We start from the raw sequence: 23,970 nt of genomic DNA on the forward strand, positions 1-23,970 counted from the left end.
TGATATCGTGCAACATTCATAGATCTGTATCGTGATATATTGATACCTCAAGAGTTATCGTCGATAAAAGATAAATTAAAGAAAGATGACAAACTCAAAGGTGAAAAATTGCATTCGATTGTTATAACATTAAAGTAAAACATAAATTGTAATGTAGATTTTTACAGAATTAATCGCGCGATGTTAAAAACATGTTCGAAAGAAGAAAAAAAAAACACAGAGAAATTCGCGGCAGATAGGCGTCTAGAAAACTCGAAACCGATCATCCCGGAACTCGGAATCCGACATGCCCGTCTGCGAGATGAAAGGCGCCGAATCGTAAATCTGAACCGGACAAACTCCGAAACAAGTTCGCGAGTTAGAACCAACTTCGCCGCGGATCGGAGGTGAACTGTCGTTCTCGCGAACCCGGCCGTTGGCAAGATCGGCCGGCAATATCTGCGACTTTGGCCGGGAAAGAAGCCTCGTCTATTTTAACGGGTCAAAGAGAGAGAGAGAGAGAGAGAGAGAGGGACGGGCGAGTAAAAGACATACGAGAGAGGGAGAGATGATGGTGAGAGGGTTAACGACGAGAAGAGGGATAAAAGACCTCGTAGAGAGAGGCAGTGGCTCTTATATGGCACCGTTCTTTATTTCGAGATAGACAGAATTGACGAGCGGCAAATTATTTGCGGATCTTCGTAAGTTAATACGGTGTCTCTCAAACCAATACCTTTCTATTTATAGGAAATTATTAATCACGAACACTTGAGGAAAATTGACGAATGAAAAACATTCTATTCGCAATAGATTCTTTGAAAATTGATCTTTTTCTAAATTTCATAATTTCTTAATTACTTGATTGTACATATTGAAATATTATAATCGACAATATCTGAAATTTTCAATTTAATTAAGCCCCCATATTTGTCCTACAGATTTCTTTTAAAAATACGACAATTCAATAAGCTACTCTTTTCGCGAAAGATCTCGCGCGAGACTATCATTGCTGGCATCGTTGCTTATATCAATACACGAAGAGAAACTTTTTGTCATTGTCATCGCGTGTTGAATTGGCACGCATAGGAAATCGACAGTGAATAGCTCTTCGCAGCCTTAATGGATCTCGAGGTGTCTAACTGTGCGAGTACAAAAGTAACGCAAAATACAAGCGAATTTTTCATATAATTTTAATACGTTATTCAATGTAAATAATAAAATCTTTTTCTCCATTTCTAAGTAATAGACTATTTTCATTTAACAATAAAATTAAGTGAGAGTTGATCAATTAAAAAGCCAGTATAAAATTTTGAGATACCGAAGCGCGATTCAGCTAAAAATAAATAATTTAGATATTTATACTTATTACTTAAATTAATAATAAAATGTACGTTAATATAGTGGAATGCGTAATTCTGGAAATCAATTTGCGAATTTTGACAAGACAATAGCACCTCATATTTTTATCTTCTATTTCTACGATTATTTTAAAATTATATTAAAGCGTATACTAGAACGAAATAGAGACGAAAAATCGGCAGGACGAACATGTATGTGTGAACCGGTTTTAACACGTGCGCATTCGCATAGCGAAAACAGCTGTGCATATTCATGAATAGCGAGTTAACGTTACCGCATCTTGTGCATCACCCGCGTGTTTCTGGCACGAGCCTTGCATCATCGACCGGTTGACACGAGGCTTGTAGCACTCGGGCCGCGGATTTGCATACATATTGGCGGGACTGGCGTAGGAACGGAAAGTTGCGCACGATTGCGGTTCCTAAACGATTTACGGACAGATCAAATCCAATAAAGGCGCTAAACCACGTGTGCCGCACAAGTATCGCAAAGTGATCTCAGAATAAAAATTGAAATACTACGAGCTTCGCGATCGATTCGACAAGATGAACACGAATGACCATGAATGACCATTTTTCTAAGAACTGCTTATACATACAGTTTGAAAATTTATATTTTTGTTTAAAATATAGCGGTTAAAATTTTTTTTAACTTTAATTTAATATATTGCTACTGTGTTAATTGAACTCAAATATTAAATTATTAAAACAACTGAGAATGTAAAAATAACACATATTTTTAATTTTACACAATAGATATATTCCGTATTCGTCATCGATTTTATAAAAAAACGCTGTTCGTTATATATAAGTTATATATAACTTTTCAATTACTTCTTACAAACTGTAATGGCTTACAACTTCAATGGCTTTAAATTATATGCTTTGCTACATCACGAAACTCGGTCCATTTAAAAGAAACTTTCAAAATAGAAAGATCAAAGCTCGAATTATTTTACAAAAAGTCTTAATTTAAAAATAATGAATTACATCGTATACGAATTTGTATTACTTTTAAACGATTCGTTGCTTTTTGCAAGAAAGAAATAGTTTCCATTAAATTTTAAGCGTCTTCCTCACATAGTCTTTATATCTTACGATGTACTGATAAAAATTTATAGAGCGCAATAATTGTGGTAATAAAGTTCATCGACGAGAGCAAGCTCCGCCACGCTAATTACAACTCTGCTGATATCATTTCAATATTAAAAAAAAAATAAATAAATAAAAAAATAAAAAAATAAAAAACGTATCTTTATAACCGAATTTCGTTACTTTAAAATAATACTCGGAATATCTGTAAGTAAACTCTAAACATATACAATAACGATTATGGATTTGTGAGAACTTGCGCAAATTTATTTTAAATAACTCAATTCTTCATGTATTACATATTCATTATTCATCCCCGAGTGAAAAAATTTATTAAAACATTTTTGTGGTAGAGCATTTTAACAATCATCTCATGTAAATCCTTTTTACTTGTCAAACAATTTTTGCAAACGTTCATAAATTAACGGTCGAGAATTATGTATCCAATACTCTCTCTGTGTTCACAACCACATTAATTACCAATACACGTCGATTGACCATTGATTGAAATACATTTTGAGCTCTTTATATCCATTTCACGCGCGAGTCCCTTTTCATTGTATGTAGAAAAATTTTCAGTGTTTAGAAATTATTCGTTATCTGATTATTTGGCAACAGTCGCAAAAACTTTCACGCGCGAATTTCACATATTTTTACTTTTAACGACAAATTCTCTTTACAGTTGCAATGAATAACGAAGAGAGAAAGCTACGATACACGGATAAAGCAAGACCGCGTATACAAAGGCCTGGATGAACGTAATGACAACAGAAAACAGAAAATAAAAGCGGACAACAAACAACAAAATGAAGCGGATTCGAGACGAGATCCCGATCTCGCGCTTCCATCTCGCATTTTCTCTATGTCTTTTTCTCCCTTTCTCTCTCTCTCTCTCTCGAGTAAGATTACCCGAGAATACCTTTCAGGTATTACCGGGCGCATTCAATGGCATCGCAGGTTTCCTGTCATTTCGCACGACACACGATACACTCGCCACTATAGAATAATTTTAATGTGATCCTTTCCTACCTGGAAATTAATTTAAATTTAACGAATTCGCCTTTCGGAGAAGACTACATCGCAATGGATTTATATTATTATTAATGTTATTATTAATTGTTCTCGCGCCATTAAAATCATGATATAATGTTCCTCGTCTTAAAATTGTAAGACATCCTCGTATTCTCCTTCAGTATCGTAAGAGCGAGATGTTTCGAGCAAAAAATACGGGAAAATCATTTGCACAATCGCGCAAACGAAATAATTAATCTTTCCTATTGAAAAGTATTTTTCAATATAATATAAGATTTATTCTATACATATTTCAATATCTATTAAAAAAAACATCGAAATAATGCTTCCACAATTCGTTAGGAGTAATTAAACTAATTCGCTTATAGGAAAGTATATCGAATGAAATTATTTTTAAAAGGTATCGCCTGCCTGCCTGCCTTCCTTCTCATCGAACCAACAAACGCGTTACGTATTGCAGCAGATCAACTTGAATTAAACGCAATTACGCGAAGCAGATGACGTGGGATAAAGTCGGTTAGTTGTTTGAACCAATTTTATCTGGCGAATTGATCAAACTGCCTTTACTTAAGTATCTCTATCCGTCACATATCCCTTCGAGGTCGAACATATCAACTCTGATAAGCTATACCTGTCACATCCTACGATAAATTATCAATAGCACAAATCGTTCGACTTTAAACACGAGATCTAAGACGTCTATCCTAGTTTCTTAGTAGAAATTGTTTACACGCAAGAGAGAACGTGTTTACACGCAAATTTGTACGCAGGATGTTAATAATGGAAATGTTTTCCCAATAATTTTAATCTTTTCGATATTAAGTACAAATAATACAGCAACAAGTTTTAAAAGGACATAAGAATGAAATATTTTGCGAACCCGATACGTTAACGATAAATCTAAATTAAGAGTAGAACGCGCAATTTTTACGCAATGTATGTTGCGTTTGTAAAATACATACAACTAGAAAAACATTTTTTTTTTTTATATATCATCGCAAATATTCAAAATATTAATCGCGATTAATACTTGTTTTAATTGATTAATATAAAATATTTAGTTGTTATAAAATGCGCTAAATTGCATATTTTAGCCTTGCTTGAAAAATTATTGTGCTCAATGGATCGAAAATTATATTTAACTACAAATTAATATACACATATATATAATTATTTCTATCCTTCTTTCTCGAATATTCAAATATTTGAAGTTACTGGAAATTTTTTTCAATTCTAAAAGTTCGAGCTTCTTTAGTCTCGTTTTTGGAAAACCGTTAACCAAAGGTGCGTCAACGAAATGCCACGTGCAAACTAAAGAACGAACACAATAATGAACCGAAAAATGTACGACGTAAAGCATATGCATTCGAGAAGGAGGACTAAAGAGAAAGTAAAACCGACACAAAGAAAAAGAAAGAGAGAGAGAGAGAGAGAGAGAGAGAGAGAATTCACAATCATTACGAAAAGTACAGTCCCTCTCGACCGGATTAGAAACAGAATAAGGTAGGCTTTTGTTCGAAAGGGACGGAAAACTCGCGACACGGCCAGCTGTTCGAATCAGATTCGGAGCCCGTCGTCTAGACGCGTGCACGATTTATTGACACACTTCACCCTAGCTCATGTTATTATCGTCGATGAATTTTTGCACTGAAAATACGCTACGAAGAAAGAAAAGCAATGATCTCAAAACTGAAAATCGAATTCACCCACTGAATTTTTTCGGACAGTCCTGCTTGAATTATATTCTATCAAATATAATTAACCCAATATACTATTTACCATAATTGTACAAATGCTTCAAAAATAAAATGTATGATAAAACCAAAAGGAAATTAAAAATAAAAGAATCGTTGCAAATTTCTCGGCAGTGAAAATAATGTATCACTTAAATTGAATTTTTATTTTTTATAATTTCTTCCATCGCTTTTTCGCATATTTGCATTTCGTAATTAAAGTCAGTGGTATGATTGTGAAAACAGTGCCCCATAAAAGAAAAAAAATGGAATTCTTACGAAAAGTGAAATCTACTTTATTTGCATAAATGCTTATGCATTATAACGCTTAAATTTTATCAGGTTTAATGAAATCTTGTTATAACTAAATCGCGTTTTAGAAAGTAAATATCGGTTATTGTTTATAATTGCTGTATATATATATATATATATATATATTTAATTTAACCAATTAAATCAATAACACTTACAACTGAGATTTTAACAAAATATTCGACAATCGTAAAGAAACATAAAATCATTAAGCAAAAAAACGGAAATTCCGCGAGAGGTTTCTCGTATAAACGAATAAACTAATCGAGCACTTTCTCAACATTTATCATTACATGAAAACGGCAGATATCTTAAATAGAAAGCCATAGAAATACCCACTTCCAAAAAAATGGAAAAAAAAAATCACGCATGTACGTTTGACAGACAATACATATATACTTTTGACATTTGGCATCCGGTAGTCGGATAGCTTCACCGAACTGACGTTGCCGACGATAATGCGCGCATCGATACCTCAGCCCGAGTATCAGCCAAAATTCGAAATATCGACAATGTTGATAAACAAGATCAGCGCCGGATGAGTAATAATTGAGATCGCACATTTGTTTCTCGGAAAGAAACCGCCGAGAAATAAGCGTACATCGTCGCACGCGTTGGTCGCGTATACGCGACTCTCTCTCTTTCTCTCGCGTCAGTCACCGTTCGAGAGCGGGTGGTTATCTCTTACCTGAATGTTTCTCCGTCTTCGGCGTGGAAGCCATCGTTACCCGGTTGCGTCGCGTTGCCTTTGCCACGATCACGCACACTACCTCACCATTCCCACGCACTGCAGCATCGTAAACTATACACTGGTGGCCGCCGCGGTGTTTTCAGTCTGATGTAAACTCGGCGGGCACTGCTACATCTCCGCACGTCGGCCATTTTTCGGGCGCGCGCGCGCGCCGCGCCATCGCGCGGCCAAAACGGGAAGGCCGAGGACGCTATGGCGGACTCGCTATCAATCGCGTGACATTTCACTGTCGTCTGCGTATCCGTAACCGCGTTCGCCCTCCGTACGTGAGTGAGCGTCGCGGCGTGCTGCACGCGTTTTGCGTTCGTCGCGAGGTAACGAAACGCCGCGTGTGTTGTACGGTGACGAACGACAAACGTCGGGCGACGACGACAACCCGGGTGGTTGGTTATTCGCGCTGCGAAAATCTCGACGACGGAAACGAAGGACGGAGTGAACACGATCGCCCTACGCCACCGCGCACCGCACAGTCTCGCGCAAGAGTGCAGGTGCAGCACCGGGAGAGTACAGTCCGCGCAGGGTGCTAGTCCCTGGCCGCGCGCACCGTCGAAATTCGCGCGCTTTGACCGCCAAAACATCCCCAACCACGTATGCTCACTATCATCCTTTTTCTTTCGCTGTTCTTTGCGTTTTCTGTAAGGGAAAAATCGAATAAATAAATTTTATTAATATGATTTATAATAATAATATAATCGAAAAACAAAATAAAAGACTTTAATAGTATATTTAATATTCGAACCACGGTGAGATTTTTAAAAAATAAATAACTATTCGAGAAAAAGTGACACTGTAAATTCATACAATTAATTTTTGCACTAGCTAATTGTTATAAGAAAAGATTCGCCCGTCAACGTCTGCGAAGATACCGAGACGATATGGGCAATTCTGGCTTGAAGCAACATTATGAGACTGCGAAGAAGACCGGCACGCTGAAACTATCTCGGCACAAGTTGGATGAGTTCCCACAGAATCTCCGTGCCTTGGCGCCGCTGCTGCGCACCCTGGATCTATCCGAAAACAAGTTCACCACATTGCCGAATGAGATTGGTGACTTTACAATGCTAAAACAGCTGACCATTAGTCATAACCGGCTGATCGGTTTACCCGACACGCTAGGAGCGCTCGTGAAACTGGAAAGTTTAAATTGTTCTGCGAATCAAATCAGGTCGATCCCGTCGTCGCTGGCAAAGCTGAACCATCTGAAGCAGGTCAATCTATCCGACAATCAGATCTCTGATTTCCCATTGGTGTTCTGCGGCCTCCGGCATCTGGACGTCCTCGATTTGTCTAAGAATCGGCTCACGACTGTTCCGGATGCCGCCACCAGCCTCCACGTGACTGAGCTCAACCTTAATCAGAATCAGATCGCTACCATCTCCGAGAAGCTGGCGGATTGCCCGCGGTTGAAAACGCTACGATTGGAGGAGAACTGTCTTCAGTTAAGCTCGGTACCCATCAAGATCCTCAAGGACTCCAAAATATCAATATTGGCGCTCGAAGGAAATCTTTTTGAAATGAAGCAGTTCGCAAACCTGGACGGTTATGATACTTATATGGAACGCTACACAGCGGTTAAGAAAAAATTGTACTGAAAGATGATTTCGTGCTGAAACGTAGAAAATATAATAATTTTATTATATGTATATTTGAAATATATATCGCACAAGTGTTTGTGATGAGATTAATATATTGTTTATAAGAATGAATTAGAGTTTGATCAACAATGTCACGAAGGAAAAAAAGATTTAATTATTATATGTCATATATTTGATGTGTATTTTAGATGCAGCATTATTGCCGATTTAAGAGCAAACAGATATCTAAAAGATTCAGATGATATACTTAAATCTAAATATAAAAGGTATATATAAGATTTTACAGTTTTGAAATATTTCTTTTTCCGCATGTTATAAATTAAAATTTTGGTGAAACGAACTATGATGATATTTCTATAACTAGATGATTTATATGACGGTTCAAAAGTCGAACTATATACATGTTGATATTTTCTTCGATCTCAAACAAAGAATCTTTTCTTTCATAATGAAAATTATATTTTGCAAATATAAAATAATTATTACACACCATAACAACCAAGAGCTTACATTTATATTGCGTTTATATATTTATTCTATGAAAACATTGCATGTAACAATGCAATCATCAATCATCAATGCTTTATAATGTATGAAACAAATATGTTTTAGTATTGATATATTTTTCAAAATGAGATAAAGACGCATGTAACAGTATAGAAATGAGATATTAAATTGGGATATAAGTATAGATAGAAATTAATTAAAAAATATGCGTATTTTAACCATTCCTGAAATTAATTAAATTTATTCAAGGATATTGAAGGGATACAACACTGATAAGCAAAATCGAACCAGTATAACGTCTGTTTTTTTAAAATAATTTAAAAATATGTCTGTGCATTAGAAACTTGTATCAAGTAATAGGATTACATAAAAAAATTTATATTTCAATAAATCTTTTCGTACGATATAATATTCTTGCTGATGCATATTAAATCGTATAGTATTATATAGTATAGACAAACTATTAATATTATAATATTAATTGTTAGAGTAATTGTATATTTTTTCTATGTAATGCACCGTGTTGTGTTCGCACAATTGTGGAAATAATGAGATCGTTGAACCTTCTTATACGGTTAACCGCGTATTAACCTTCGACCGAGCTGAGAAATGATCGTAAGAATTCGCAGTTACGAATTATTGCATAAAACAAGAAGCATTTTCCATGAAAATTCGTCGACTTAAAAATTGCATTTTTATATCTATTTATCTCGAATAAATTTTATCTTTCTTATCCCATATAACGAAATATAAAGAAATATGCAATTGCTTTTCTTTGTCAAAATATCGCAATTATTTATTATTTACAATTGTTTGTTTTATACGCAACGTTGTTGCGATCGAACATTCACGGCGAGTTATGTATGTTGCAAAAAACATCGTTTTATGAAATTTTCTTACCGATAGAATTTTACTCGTGTAATGGCCATTTGTCATAAGCAAGAAAATTAATTTCCTCTATAATTAACCGTATCGTAATAAAGGGCCAATAAATGGCAAGAACAATCCGTTTTTGCAATATATTTATTTAACAAAAGATTGTCGACAAAATTTCGTAAATCGAAGATGTATATTTAAATCGATAAGATACACAATATATTACAAGTTATCAAATTTATATTTACCAGCATCTAGACATACACGCATTTTGAACATTTTTCGTGTATATTTATAATGTAATTGTACACTACTTTATATATGTCTAATACATAATACTTGTCTAGAAAATTTCCGAGAATAAATAATATATTTATTTTTATTCTATTGTGCCTTCTAATGTCAATATAATTCTTCGACTTTTCTTTCAACAGTGACAATAATTAAAAATTTCAAGTTTCAAGATTTAAGCGCGACAACTGAAAGTCTATTTACAGCGATATGATTATGTAACCAATTATTTATCTGATGTTTTCTCTAAATTATTATTGAAAAATAGATGTCTTTATTTGTTAATATTAATAAAAGAAAATATAATGTCTTTCGTTTTACACGAATGAAATAAAAATGGAATGAAAAATGTCAAAAATTTGAGTGATCAAATAAACGGTTAAAATTTCACTTACGTACAACGTTGCAACTTTATAAACTGCACATCTATCGCCATGTGAGAAATATAATATCGTTGTATATTCCATAAACATCTTCTTCTTTTTCTTCAAGTAAACGAGAATGAAAGAAAAAGACATATGCATGTTTAATGTTAACTGCAATTTTCAAAAAATATTATATACTTTACACGTAACGTCTGATTTAACGAAAGAAATCACGCCTGAAGTTTAATTACATTAACGATACTATGAAGATTAGTAAATGTATAACGATCATAGAGAAAATAACACTATAAGATGGACGCATAAACTTGCATCTAAGGTTTCAGCCACTAATGTTTTGATCAATGTTTATCGACCGCCTACTGTCAAACGATAGACGGGAAATAAAAAATAAAGGAGAAAAACCGTGACGAATAAATTTTTGCAATTCCACGATACGGTTAAGAGTGTATTGTTATGGAAGATTACTACTCTAGTATTTGACATGTTTGCGCCTCATAAAAGTAATAAAATTAACTAAAGACAATCGCTTTTTAAATAATAATTTTGATCGCTCGTATTTGTCACCTTACTTACAGATGATCGAAGGACAGAAATATCGATTGTTTATGTTATGTCTGCACTGCAATAGGATGCCCATATGCCCAAATGTTGCCCATCTCCGGATACTTTGAGTCGAAGACCACGTTCCAAACTGACTCATTCCGCGGTAGATCTGTTATAATGAATTTTCAGGTAAATCTTTATTTAATTCATCTATCACTCGTACATGAAAAAAAAAAATTTTCCAAGTATTTAAAAAAAAAATATTTAGATACTATTTATAAAACAATCAATCTCTGTGAAATTATGTCTAAATTGTATGAAATTATTCTCTCTTTCCCGTCATTTAAAATAGTTGTAATATTTTAAATATCTTTCTCTCTCTGTATATGATTTATAAGCATATAATCTAAGATATGATATATTTAAAACCTATCGGACATGTATGTATCATATCAATATTTATATATTGTAAAAATGAGATATACAATATTTACAAAATAATTGTAAATGTCAGAATAATGCTGTAATAGCATAATGAAGAAAAAAGAAAAAAAAACAAGAGAAAAAAGAGCAGTACTTTTCGGTGAAATTTAAGCACTGTCCACTGTGCGGAATAAGGGCTTGGTGATCCCTCGCTACGTCCCTACACGCTTCGCAGTCTCGTCTCACCGGTTTCACGTCTCACGGTGCACGGTGGTGCGTTTGATCCGCGTAGTTACTCACGGCAAGTGTGTTTCCTCGAGCATGGCGGACGAAGCTCGTTCGAATTTCTACGGGACGCAATGAACGTGCGCCGAACTCGCCGAGCGGTGATGCCGTGTGTAACAATCGAGGGAGTCTAGTGATCGTGCGGTGCCCGGTCTACAGAAGGTGTCCGGGGCGTCGCGTCATCGTCGTGATCGGCGCCGTCGGCAGCGTGCGTGTCGCCGACGTGTCGCCGCCGTCGTACAGTGGCCACCGCGCGGAGTCTAGGTTTTTGCCGCCGCCGCCGCCGCCGTCGTCGTCGTCGTCGTCGTCGTCGTCGCCGTCGCCGCGAGTGCGCCGAGCGAGCGAGCGAGCGAGCGAGCGAGCGAGCAAGCGTGAGTGAGCGAACCGACCGTGGCGGGACCCCCCACCTCCCCCCCCACGATTGTTGTAAATGGCTGATCGCGATCGGAGAATGAGGCCCGCACGTAGCAGCGCGTGATTCCACGGCCGAGACGCTTAAGTCTGAGGTACGGATGGATCCGGGCCGCACCGGCACGGATGAAACTTTATTTACAACGCGTGGCAGCGTCCGGAGGAATGAGCGCGCGCGCGCGTCCTAGGGAATCATCGCCGTCGTCGCGTTAGTCGGGGCGAGCGCCGCCCCGATACCGTTTGTCGTTTGTTTCCCGGGGGTTGTTGGTTTCTCTTTCTCTCGCTCCATCTTTCTTTTTATTCTCTCTCTCTCTCTCTCTCTCTCTCTTTCTTTCTCCCTCTCTCATTCTCTTTTTCTTTATCTTCCTCTCCGTTCCACGCCATCCTCGTCAATTGATCGTTGCCAAACGCTTACGCGGGCGTCCGAGTATTCGGAGTCGAGTGTCATTCGCATGGCGTAGAGAAGCGCGTGTCCGGCGAAATTTGTTTATATGACTCGTCGAAATCTCGATGGATGATTCGCGATATATCCGTGAACGTTGCGTGACGCGATCGACTTGGAATAGCATCATCGCGGCGCTCTCCTTTGGCGACGAGAGTGAACGCACCGTATTGTTTTTTTATTTATTTCTTATTTTATTTTATATCAACGATACACCGATCATATGGTCGCAAGCATTCCTCCGGGCTAACCCTCGTGCGAATCGCACAACGTTATCTGCCGTGGCAGGTGGCGAGTAGCAACAGATCGCGAGTTACCTGGCGTTTTTTTAGAACAGAAGGGATAGAGAAGCGTGTGCCTCTCGTTGGAATTAGACGCTTCTCGGAGCATCGATGGTAATATTTCGAGATCGAACTCTAATATCGCCATTAGTTTTTCTCTTTCTCTCTCTTCCTCTGCAGATAGCTATCAAATGGCGGGTTGTGAAATTATTTGGTGATATTTATGTACGATTTTAATTTCCAAATAATAAATGAAATTATAATTAAATACGTACACGAAAATCGCGAAAATATAATTACAATTTTATAAATTGTCAAGATAAATTTAATAAATATTTTTTCACATGTTGCCCTTTATAAAAAAATATTAATCCAGAATGTGCCAATTCAAAATGTTTTAGAGAAAATCATTTATAGGGCGCGTATTTGAAATAACCTATCAATCTCTCTTGTTAGTTTGTTAATCTATAGATATGATGAGTTTGATTTCATTTCTAACAAATATATGTTTGGAAATGTTATCATGTGTCCTTTTATTGTAAATAGAAGTATTTTTGTTGCTTTATCGTATACTGTTTGTGGTTTAGAAACAGGGTAGAAAATGTCAGAACCTGAGGAAAGTCTGGCAGCGCCGGATAGCACTACAAGGGAACAACGGATTGGCTTCTCCCATGGAGATGATGTTCTTCAACATAAAGATGACAAATTTTACCTTGGTACAGTTGTCGAGGTATGTAATTAAATCTGTACGGATTCTCTTTTATTAGAATATAAAATTGACACAATGGTACAACAATATTCTTTTTATATAGGTGGACTTGGCAAGGGAAAGATGTCTTGTCAATTTTATGGACAACACATCTTCCTGGTCCTCGTTTAAAGAGCTGACAAAGCTGGCTATGCCAGATTCGGATGTTATGTGTGTTCTTTGCAAAAAATCTCAGCCTAAGACTGATAATGACATTATTGTTTGCGACAAGTGTGGTCGTGGCTATCATCAAATGTGTCATCAGGTATGTACGAAACTATATAGTTAAGATTACAGAAACATTGATCGAATTGAAATTGGAATGATTGGATTGAAAAGAAATCTGGAGATATGAAACATTAGCTTAATAAGAAAAAAACATGCGTTTGTAGCCTCAAATACCAAAACAAGAATCAGGTGCGGACACTCACTGGATGTGTAAAAGATGCACAGATAGTCAACCGCGTACGCGTGAACCTTGCGAGCCAAAAACTTCTATGGTTAAAGTAAATATCAGAAAAGTTTGCAGCGGTAGGGACCAACCTCAACCACCACCTGACGACATGACAAAACTGCCATATGATGTAAGATTTAAATATAAAATATACGTTATTAATTTGGCAAATAATTTTAATTTCTCTGATTATGTGACATAATTCATAAGAGGAGGATAACAGATATCTTTATTATAATTTCAGCCTGATATGTTAAGTTGGGATGCGCATCACAGAGTAAACGCCGAACAAATTTACTGTTATTGCGGACTTAACGGTGAATGGTATGCGCAGATGTTACAATGTGCTCGTTGTAAGCAATGGTTTCATGAAAAGTGCATCAGATGCTTAACTCACCCCTTGTTCAGCGGTGATAGGTGAGTGCAAATAAGAAAATGTCAATGTATTTAATCAAATTCAATCTATTTCAATTATATTATTGTTCTGCATTTTTGCATGATTGAATCACACTAATGATTGCAGGTTTTATGTATTTGTTTGTTCAATGTGCAATCATGGGAAGGAATTTGTTCGGCGTTTGGAAATGAAGTGGGTAGATCTGGTGCACCTGATGTTGTACAATCTGACTGTTTATAACGCTAAAAAGTATTATGATTTGGACACTGTTATTATACCTTACGCAAATGACAACTGGTATACGTTACAACTTCCACCACGGGTAAGAATTTTGTATTTTTATCAGAGTACAGTCTATGAAACCAAATATTTTTATATATAGACATTTTAATACTTGATGTAATGTTTGTTGTACACTTTCAGATTAGAGATGTTAGTATTGAAATACGCAGGGAATCGATATTGTCGATATTGACAAACAACAGAACAAGATTCAAGTGTGGTAGAGAAATAAAGAAACGCACTACAATATGGGGCCTCCGTGTCAGACTGCCACCACCCTGTCCAGTCGTAAATCTTCCAGCATCCGGCGAAATAGACGATTCCGTGTTACGTAGATGCTGGTTGGGTGTTAACAAAAGACTGCAATATCTTTCCCCACAAATAGGGTTAGTTTAATTTTACATCTCATATGGCGACGTCACGTTTGTAACAATTTATATAGCATATATGTTAGTGACATTTATGCAATGTACAAATTTAATTATTTTAGCCCTGTAAGTTTGCCAGAAAGTACAAAACAATTGATCGCATTGAGGCAAAGCGTGGCCGAGAATGTAGAAATTCCTGTGAATCCCTCAGATTTAGTAATGCGAGGTACAATTTATCAAAATTCGGAAGCGGAACAAAGCTCATGTCCGAGTCCAAGTCCACCCAGTCAATCGACGCAGTCGTTAAGAGAAAGGTATTTTATTTTTTATTTATTTTATAGCAATTTATAAAGTTACTTTCTCGACAATAATAGGAATTTAAGAATTTATATTATATATTATATATTTACATATATACAAGTATAATATGTTTTTATATTTTATAATGGATTTTATATCAGAGAATTTTCTTTATTTCTGTAGGTATAGCGGCGGCGGTTTTGTAAAAAAATCATTCCCATTTCCAAAGTTAAGTTTACAAAGAAGACGTCGTCTAATGGCGTTAGGTAGTTCACGGGAAAGAATGTTACGTAAACATAAGAAAAGGGAGAAAGTATGCGGAGACGGTACCATGGGAAAATCGCAAGGAGTTCGAGAAGCAAGATATAGAAAAGCGAGAAAATTATTGAAAAACGCCATTGCCAAGGTACAGATAAGATTGCTCTCTTATATCATTTCGTATTCGTGTATATAAATCTGGTAAGAAGAACAATACGATCTAATCGCGCGCGATTAGTCTTTCAATTATCTATCATTACTGGAAAAGCGAATTGATCGGCTGTTGCATCGCTTTTTACCACACAAGTTGCATTCTATTTAATGCTAGATTTATGAATAGGATTATTCATCTTTTTTCTTTTTATTTAACGCAGAGTAAATCACGAAGTTCAGAAGCATCCGATTTACCACCAACACCTCCGACTTCTGTTTCTGGACCGCCGACACCACCAGCCGCAACGTCAGGCATGTCCGAGTTATCTGTGCCTAGCTCTGTGGATTTGATGCATCCTTTGCCACCTTCGACACCCGCGGATACGAGCGGGGATGAGACTAGCTCAAGAGGGACTCTCGATTCGTTTATTCCACCACCCAAAGATTTTGAGGGAAAAAATAATCCATTCAGTGATTTGGTGGGTACGCCCTGTAGCCTTAATCAAGGAAATTCGAGTACGCCGTTACCTTACAATCAGTGTCCCATCACGTTGCCTCTACCGTTGACACCTGTGATCTCGCAACCGCCAGTGGTACGTCCAGCCAAGAGGCAGTTATCTGAGAAGGATATTATTATTGACAGAAACGGTCAAGTGAAGCGCAGAAGGCAACATCGACGAGGACGTCCGTCCCAGCAGCAGTTACAGCAACAATTTCAACATACCGCCAGTAAGACGGCGGCTATTTTGCCGGCTCGTAATAATGAAGTTAAAAGTGAATTTGCCAGGAATTTAAGAAGTTCATATAATGGTGCCTCGAGCAGTGCGAGTAGTCAAATTGGGAATTGTGTGGATTATGCCTTAAATGGTAGGAGATTAAGACAGCGGCAGAATAATGATAAATTACCTCCTCCCGATTCTCAACCGCAGAGAAAAAGCAGCATGCCTTCATCTCCAAAGTGTTCGCCTGTGAAGCAAAGTGCGCCCGACATATCTCTGGATGATCTAAAATCATCGGTGAATATTTACTTCGGTGCAGCTAATAGAATAGCTGCTGGTGAAAAGTTTATCATCAAAGCGAAGAGAATAGGACCAAATGGTCAGACACAATACCTCATCGAATGGGAGGGAATCAATACTTAACGGTAAATAATAATCCGCTTACTACGAATATATTGCAATCGTATACAAATTTTAAGTTGACATCAAGTGTATAAGATGGAGATCAGCTATTGAAATCTTGTAATCAATTCCCGATGTTTTACAGCAAAATGATTGTGATGAATTGTTTTGCGTCACATGCACTGCCACTTGTTACATACATTTCATAAAAATGTATGTATTTATCGGCGTATAAGAATATATGAATGTTCTTGTAAATGTATGTCGCGCGTTTTATCGAATTATTAATCTAAAACTTTTTATTATGATTGACAAATTTTATTGCTGGATGCATCTATTTTGATGCGTTTTATCTATTTTTATCTATTCATCTATTGTATATTATTCCATAAAAAGCATACGTTCCATATTAATTATATACCTCATCATTTGCACATCTATTTTAACAAAGCAAGTACTATTTTAGTAGGCAAAAAAAATGCTCGTCTTAAAAATATTTACAAGAACAATCAGATGTATTGCTTATCAATTGTAAATAGTGTAGCATAGTAGATTTGCGGGGAGGGATCGATGATGTTAAGCCGCGTGAAAATGAGATTCCGTGTGCTTTATGTCTATTTACAGAACGATTGGCCAATCATTTCTGAATATCAGAGATAAGACCATGAATTATGACATAAAAAGTGAATTGTAACAGACAGTTGTTCCTCTCACTTAAACTAATGTACTAGCGAGAATGTTAGTGGCTAGTGGTAAAAGAGTAAAACAAAGCAGACGCGCGTATATTGCGAAGATTATTTTTCAATACACTTGTGTAGAGATAGTCTATGGCTTCTGTAACTTCATTGTCTTAGTTTACATTTTACTTTTCAAATAGATGACAATACGATGCAAATCAAAATTTTTCAAGAAATAAATTTATTTATTACTATAATTATTATACGTTTATATTTATTCAGTTTACATATGCGAAAATAACATTGAATAATGTGTTAAAAAAAAAAAAAAATAGAATTGTGCCAATCAGTAGTATTTTTCGTACAGATCAGATTCAAAACGATGTACTTGAGACGATGAAGGTGCAGACTTAGCATTGCTCACTATTATACAAGACTAAAGAAGGCAAAACGGCACACCTTTTCCGTATCATTTAAAACTAATTGCGAATTGACGCACTCGGTGAATATGTAAGTAAATTGGCCAAGTTATCTGTGCAAGGATAACATCGTAAATTTCGACTACTGAAAACTGTGTTAACAGGCAACTCACAATACTGTGAGCTCATTATATCATGTAGTCGTGCACTGTAAGAAATTAATCTTTGTGCATTAAATCATTAGATGCTAAATTGCAATTGTACATAAATAGGTTTATATATCTAAACGATCGTGTAGCACACAATTTAGACACAATAATCACAGTAAAATGTAACAGTGTCACAAATTCTCTTACAATAATTTTTGATACAGATTATTTTATACAACTTTGGATAATCCTACTGGGATTATTGTATAAGAAACATTTTTGTACCTCAGACTATGCACAGAATCTATGGTCATGACTTACTAATCAGAAAATATCTATAAACAACTCTTTAAGCGATATAATCTAGACATTGCAGTTGTATAGCCACTATTAGAATTTCAAATCAAAAGAGCTTATTAGAAAATTTAAATAAGCATTTGATATTCGTTTATAATAATTTTATTATCGAGATTCGCTCTCATGAATTTTGTTTTATATATATTTTGCAGATACATGTGTTCGTTTGACATATTAACGGGAAATTAGCATAATGTGTGCGGACTCTTTATCTTTTTTACGAAGAATCTGTCCGGTATAAAGTTTTAATTACTAGCTGATTTTTATATATGATCGTAATTATATTTTAAATTTTAATGTTTTAGTACAATTAAATGATTCTCATCGATTTTTTTAAGTTTACTGGATAAATATAATTATTCTGGAATATATATTTCTCTTAGATGCGTTTCCCGATATTATAGTGACAAGTCCATAAACAGCTCGCGTGCTTGAATCAACATTTTAAAATGTAAGCATTTTTCTTTCTTTTCTTTTGTGTATCTGCTATTTATTTTATACGCAATGCAATAGTACTTTTGCATTTTGATTTCTTGAAAGAGGCTTAAACAATCCGCGGTCACTGTGGTATGAAATGAGAGATCTTTTACGCGCGAATTGTCTTTTTATCACATAACCGTATAAGATATTGAACGAGCATAAATAAAAAATTCGGGAAATCTTCCTTTCGCCAATTCTTTAGGCAAATAATTTTTGTAAAACTTATACAATAGCAATAGTTTCGGCTACGACGAATCATGTTTCGTGTAAAAGTTCTTGCATCGTTCGTAACATGTTGCTTATGATATTATTTTAAGAAATTTCTACTTTACACAAATCATACGTTCCTTACGTAGTTGAAGCAATTTTAGGAACGTCTTTTTCATACCACAGAACATTCTATAGAGTGGTATGTAGGTAATATGAAGACAAAAGAAATGGACACTGCCAAACGTCTAAGTTATATTTAAGAAATGACGTCGAACAACGTTGCACGCTATGATATAATAATTAAATGACACATTTTCATTCGCGTTTATATGTATCGTCGCTCACATTATCCTCCCATATACGCGAATGCGAATGAATGGCTCGAGCGCGGGATTTTCGTGACACGTTGCTCGATGAAGTTTTGACAAACCGTGTACACGCGATATAATTCTTACAAAAGTGTGAAGTGTAGTATAAACTTGCGTTTTCCGCGTTCGAGATGTAAGAGATGCCGCGAGAGAGACGTAAAACCTTGAACATTTATCAAATTGTCGAAAAAGTTGGAAAAATGTATATATTTAATAGTTTTTTTTTGCTGCGTGATACTCTTCTAATTCTATAATGATACTGGAGGGGATGAATCTAAAGTGTACAAAATATGAGAAAGACAAAATATTTTGCGAAGACATAATTTGTATTCAATACTCTATTCAGTAAATTGCAGTGAATCATAGAAGCTAACGCTATTGCACTTCTTATGACCGTGGCCTGATATTGGCTAATACCTTGTTTCTCTTATGCATATTGATTATATCTATCTCCATGTTCTACTGATACGGATATTCTTGAAGCGATAAAATAGCAAAATGATGAGGTACAATGACAATGCTAAACTTTATTGATAGCGGAAGTAAAATAACTTAAATAATTTAATTGACGAAGGAGACACCGAAGGCAATCAAGACCTTTATTAGTTACCTTAATTAACGCTTTTATTGATATTGCTAAACAATATTACTTGCTAATACTTTTTCCCATTTGGTGCCGCAGATCTGCTACCTCCAGTATCGTTGTATGTGTGCGACTAAAGTTATCTTATATTCGAGATAAATTTTTTTTTGTATCATGAGTTAACTTTGCCATATCACTCGTGTTTGATAATACAGATTGATAAAATATATCGAAGATTCTTTTCGGAATTTTCAATGGATTAGTATAGATTAGGTAGATAGCTATAAATTTTGATAAATTGTCCATCTTTGAATTTTATAAAATAAAAATACATACGCGGACATAATTATACATTTATTAGAATAAAAAAAGAGAAAATATAATTATGCATTTAAAAAGAAAAAAAAAGAGAGAATATATTTACCAATCTGTATTATATAGTCGCAAATTAATATACCTGGGTTAAGAGATTAAGAGTTCCGTAACACGCAAAAATTACTTAAAATTCTTAAATTCTCCCACGTCATCTTCTCTTATTTATGATTTATAATATTGAAGCGATGTGAGGCACAGAGTTCCGGCGACGATTCCGTTTATTTTCTCGTATTATATGCTTAAGTAGAATAAAGGAGCAACATCCGGCGAATGATGCGCATTGCGCTAAAAGTGATGCGTTAGGTTACAAGGCAATCGATCACACGTTGCAACAACGAGCGTCATCTTCGCGATATCGCAGTATTTTGTACCAGAGTTCACATATGATTTCTACAAATCCAAGGATAACGATCTTTTATAATCGTCGAGAACCAATCGTCGGGTCTCCATCATCGAAAAGAAACTGTTGTAACGCCATCAAGATAAAACGGTGTGCGTAAATTTTAATCGTTTGCGAATGAGACAGAAAAGAGAGGGAAAGCAAGAGAGATTGTCTTAATTATCGCGGCAAAGTTTACATTCGACTATCATGTCGAATCCAGAAGAAACGCGTGCGCGGTGAGGGAGATCGTGAAAGAAAGAGAGAGAGAGAGAGAGAGAGAGAGAGAGAGAGAGAAGACGAAAGTTAATACTGCCAGTATCATATGTATATATATGCATATACATATTATGACTCCCCCGCATCCTCCTCTCGCCCATCCCCTTTTTTAACATATATAGATATCCTACCAATACATCTTCAGAGTAACGCGAGCCGTATACCGTTTGTATGGCGATTACAGTGTGCGAGCTCGAATGGAAGTTCGGCATCTCACTTCCAGAGCGTGTATTGTCCGCGATCAGTGTTCTGTATGAGATTTCAATGAAACGTAGAAATTCCGATCTCTTGATATATGTGTACACACAAGACGCACAGTGTTCTCCGCCGCGTCGATTGTCAAGAAATCTATAATGGCGAGCGTTTTAGGAGAATTACTCTTCATTCATTATATTATATACACAATCCGGAGAAAGAGAAATGTTTATACGATGGTGATAATCAATCCCTCTGATTTGATCCTCTAATATATGGAGGCGGAGGTCTCGCGTTAAAGTGAAAAATTTTTGAGATGCTCCTCTCGCGAGAGAAAACGCTTTAGTCAATACACAAAATTAACAAACTGTTATTTGTAAATTTTTAGGATATTCACTCGTTGTTGATATAAAATGTTTTCTGCGATCAATCGGGGACTATTTGACAAGATCAGGTTTTAAAGCGAGGAAAAAGATGTGTCAATCGCGTTCGGAATTAATTTTGATTGTAAAATGTATTTTAGGTAATTTTCATAAAATTAAGAAAATGAATTGGATTTAAGTTATCAATTGTACGATATTATTAATGGAATAACACAAAGGCCGAGTCAGTGTATATGCACGATATACATCGATTGATTAGTGGTCGTTCTTCATTTCCGCCGATATCTTGTATGATTCGAGTGCTGGTTGCCCGAATACGTTGTCGTCATTCGTTACTTATTAAAAAAGAACGCTCATTTATCACGATCAAAAGTATTATATTTAGGAAATCTATTTCCATTTATCTCGAGAGGATTACGCTTTCGATTGGAAAAAAGAATATTGCTTGTGTAAAATGGCAGGGGAAAAAAGATTATTAGTTTAATATAAGTAGCGTATTACACGTTACCGCAAGTTTTCGTACCAGCAACGTGTTCGTGTAATAAATTTTATCTTTAAGTATATAAATATACTTTCGACAATATTCTATAATGTAAGTCATTTTTCACGGGAGTGTTCATAATTTTTCGTGTACGTGTGACGCGTTAGAATGGAACGATAACACAATTGATAGTCTTCGCAAAATCTCTTCATATATTATTTGACAAAAAAAACCGCTCGCAATCCAAATTTTTGTAGCAATTATTCTTCTTAACAATGATTAAGACTCAACACGCGATTGCAACTAGGCAGTAAATTTCAGGAGTGCGGAGATGAGCGAAATTGATCGCCGAGCCGAGATCGATTCTGTAATCCTCGTGCGCAGAGAGGGATGATTGTAACACGCGCGAAAATTTAGGCAAGAGTATGCGTGCGTGTATCGTGCGAATGTGAATTTAATATGTTTATGCGTGTATATGTGTATATTTGTGTATGCGCGATAAATTCTTAAAATGAAATACAAGAAGCGAAATTAATTTGTCATCACAGAAGCGAAAGAGAGAGAGAGAGAGAGGGAAACAAATGAGGAATGAGATAAATGATGTCTGTTTTGATTATCGGGATTTGATTAAGTGTAAAACTTCGCTGGAACATCATACTTGTATGATTTCGTGTTTTTTTTTTTTTTTTTTTTTTTTTTTATTGCATCAGGCGAAAACGCTCGTCTCTTCGCGAGATCACGCACGAAAGAATAATCGTTTCGCCAAAATTGATGTGTGATAGAAAACTTCATTTATACATACATACACATATATATATATATATATATATATATATATATATATATATATATATATATATATATATATCTCCGAATACAGATCTCCGAATTTTTACGTTTCTCTGCGTACATTTCCATTTTTAACATTAATTCAATAATAGACTCTGTATATACAATACATCGCCTACGCTTGTACGAATATTTGCGTTCGTCGCTCTTGCCGACACCCTTTCGGTTCTTCCCTCCCATCTTCGAGAAATAGATGCCAATCGACATATCATATCGCTACTCCCGACTGCATTGTACATATATACAATCATCTCTGTGAAGAAGAATCTCCTCCAAAATAAACTGCCAGCCTGTTCGAAGAGTCATTTTCATATGGGAGTCACTACGCTTATGTTGAATTTTCAGTGAGTATAAAAGACACACTATCAAATTTTAGTTATCTTGTTCCCTCATGATAAAACGTGCATCGTCATCTGTCTTGCGATGTGTACAGTTAATTATTTCGGTACGCATTTGTCAAGCTTTATGTCAAGTTGGTTGAAGAAAACGGAAAGGGAACGGCCAGAGCACTTATACTATATACATATGTGTATACAATATCCCAGAACCATCGCCGATCGATTAGTTCTTATGGATCCTTTTAAACAATTCAAGACTAATTAGTCCTTGATGAAAATGTTAGCGGCCGCGATTTTTGCTTTTCAACTGTAATCTCACAAAAATTTATATATTTATATACTTTATATATATATTTACTTATTTATATCTCATAAAAATCCAATTTTAGCTACAGAATAGAATTAAATTCGAATTACAATGTATCAAATTGGAAGATGACATATCAAATTTTTAACAAAAATGATCTATATGTTGTTTATGGTTAATTCTCAAAATTAGTGAAAAAAAAATTCATAGGAGAACTAGACGATGATTTTGGAATGTATATGCATATATATATATATATATATATATATATATATATAAAATTAATTTTACTGAATATTATTATTTTAAAACGATCCTGTCTTTTTTTCGAGCTGTCATTGATAGCGCGCTGCCAGTCGTTATTGCGTTTAAAACTACAGAGCTCGCATGTCATTCGATAACGTTGTCACACGACACGACGGCGCTTGTCTGTCGGAAAATCATTTATTCGTTATTGTTCAATGCTTGCGTAAAGAGACTGATTCATGTAAATTTCTTCGCATTTTTTTTATACTTTATTCGTTTTCATCAATCCGAGTAATCGCGGAGATCCACGTGTAAGAAGAAAAATTTAAAAAAAGGGGAAAGGAAAAAATTAAAGCGAAAAGAAAGAATGGTTGTCGATTTCTCGATGACCGATGATGACAAAATCGCTGCTGTAAAGAGAGAATAATAAATGATACGTGTAGACTTAATGAAATGGGCAATATTTCGGCATCCCGACAAAATCCTGTCTCTTATAAATGTTAATATATTGAGGCAA

The 23,970-nt window shown here is 35.6% G+C and overlaps 3 protein-coding genes and 1 long non-coding RNA gene across 14 annotated transcripts in view; 2 read left to right on the forward strand and 2 right to left on the reverse strand.

Annotated features, from left to right (window-relative positions):
* Positions 1–6,385, reverse strand: part of LOC126855216 (guanine nucleotide-releasing factor 2) — a 51,794-nt gene extending 45,409 nt beyond the window's left edge. For 2 of the 7 annotated variants that reach the window (XM_050602657.1, XM_050602653.1), the window contains exon 1: positions 47–380. Coding sequence is in view for 1 of the 7 variants with exons in the window: in XM_050602658.1 (XP_050458615.1) it covers positions 6,195–6,228 (34 nt within the window). In the remaining 6 variants the exon portion in view is untranslated. Of the gene's footprint in view, positions 1–46; positions 381–6,194 lie in introns of those variants that run through there. The other 5 variants (XM_050602656.1, XM_050602652.1, XM_050602655.1 and 2 more) reach the window with 3 other exon arrangements.
* A 52-nt stretch (positions 6,386–6,437) lies between these two features.
* Positions 6,438–9,617, forward strand: LOC126855255 (leucine-rich repeat-containing protein 57-like). 3 transcript variants are annotated; one of them, XM_050602728.1, is made up of 2 exons: positions 6,438–6,892; positions 7,077–9,617. In XM_050602728.1, exon 2 carries the CDS (start codon positions 7,133–7,135, stop codon positions 7,847–7,849), a length of 717 nt encoding a protein of 238 aa, XP_050458685.1. In that variant the 5' UTR covers positions 6,438–6,892; positions 7,077–7,132; the 3' UTR covers positions 7,850–9,617. The 3 variants fall into 3 exon arrangements, with proteins under 3 accessions (XP_050458685.1, XP_050458682.1, XP_050458683.1); XM_050602725.1 differs by having other exon boundaries at positions 6,438–6,845; XM_050602726.1 differs by lacking the exon at positions 6,438–6,892 and adding an exon at positions 6,949–7,000.
* A 125-nt stretch (positions 9,618–9,742) lies between these two features.
* Positions 9,743–11,319, reverse strand: LOC126855263 (uncharacterized). Its single transcript, XR_007688212.1, has 3 exons — positions 11,179–11,319; positions 10,486–10,624; positions 9,743–10,011 (listed from the first exon to the last, which is right to left on the reverse strand). It is a non-coding gene; the product is annotated as an uncharacterized LOC126855263 (long non-coding RNA).
* LOC126855225 (metal-response element-binding transcription factor 2) lies at positions 11,207–23,907 on the forward strand. 3 transcript variants are annotated; one of them, XM_050602681.1, is made up of 11 exons: positions 11,207–11,669; positions 12,349–12,411; positions 12,885–13,027; positions 13,110–13,310; positions 13,438–13,629; positions 13,744–13,916; positions 14,023–14,218; positions 14,320–14,564; positions 14,669–14,860; positions 15,030–15,252; positions 15,479–23,907. In XM_050602681.1, exons 3-11 carry the CDS (start codon positions 12,899–12,901, stop codon positions 16,397–16,399), a joined length of 2,472 nt encoding a protein of 823 aa, XP_050458638.1. In that variant the 5' UTR covers positions 11,207–11,669; positions 12,349–12,411; positions 12,885–12,898; the 3' UTR covers positions 16,400–23,907. The 3 variants fall into 3 exon arrangements, with proteins under 3 accessions (XP_050458638.1, XP_050458637.1, XP_050458639.1); XM_050602682.1 differs by having other exon boundaries at positions 11,600–11,669; positions 12,354–12,411; XM_050602680.1 differs by lacking the exon at positions 12,349–12,411.
* Positions 23,908–23,970: the final 63 nt, after the last annotated feature.

This window comes from Cataglyphis hispanica, chromosome 15 (genome assembly GCF_021464435.1).
Source record: "Cataglyphis hispanica isolate Lineage 1 chromosome 15, ULB_Chis1_1.0, whole genome shotgun sequence".
NCBI classification, from domain to species: Eukaryota; Metazoa; Arthropoda; class Insecta; order Hymenoptera; family Formicidae; genus Cataglyphis; species Cataglyphis hispanica.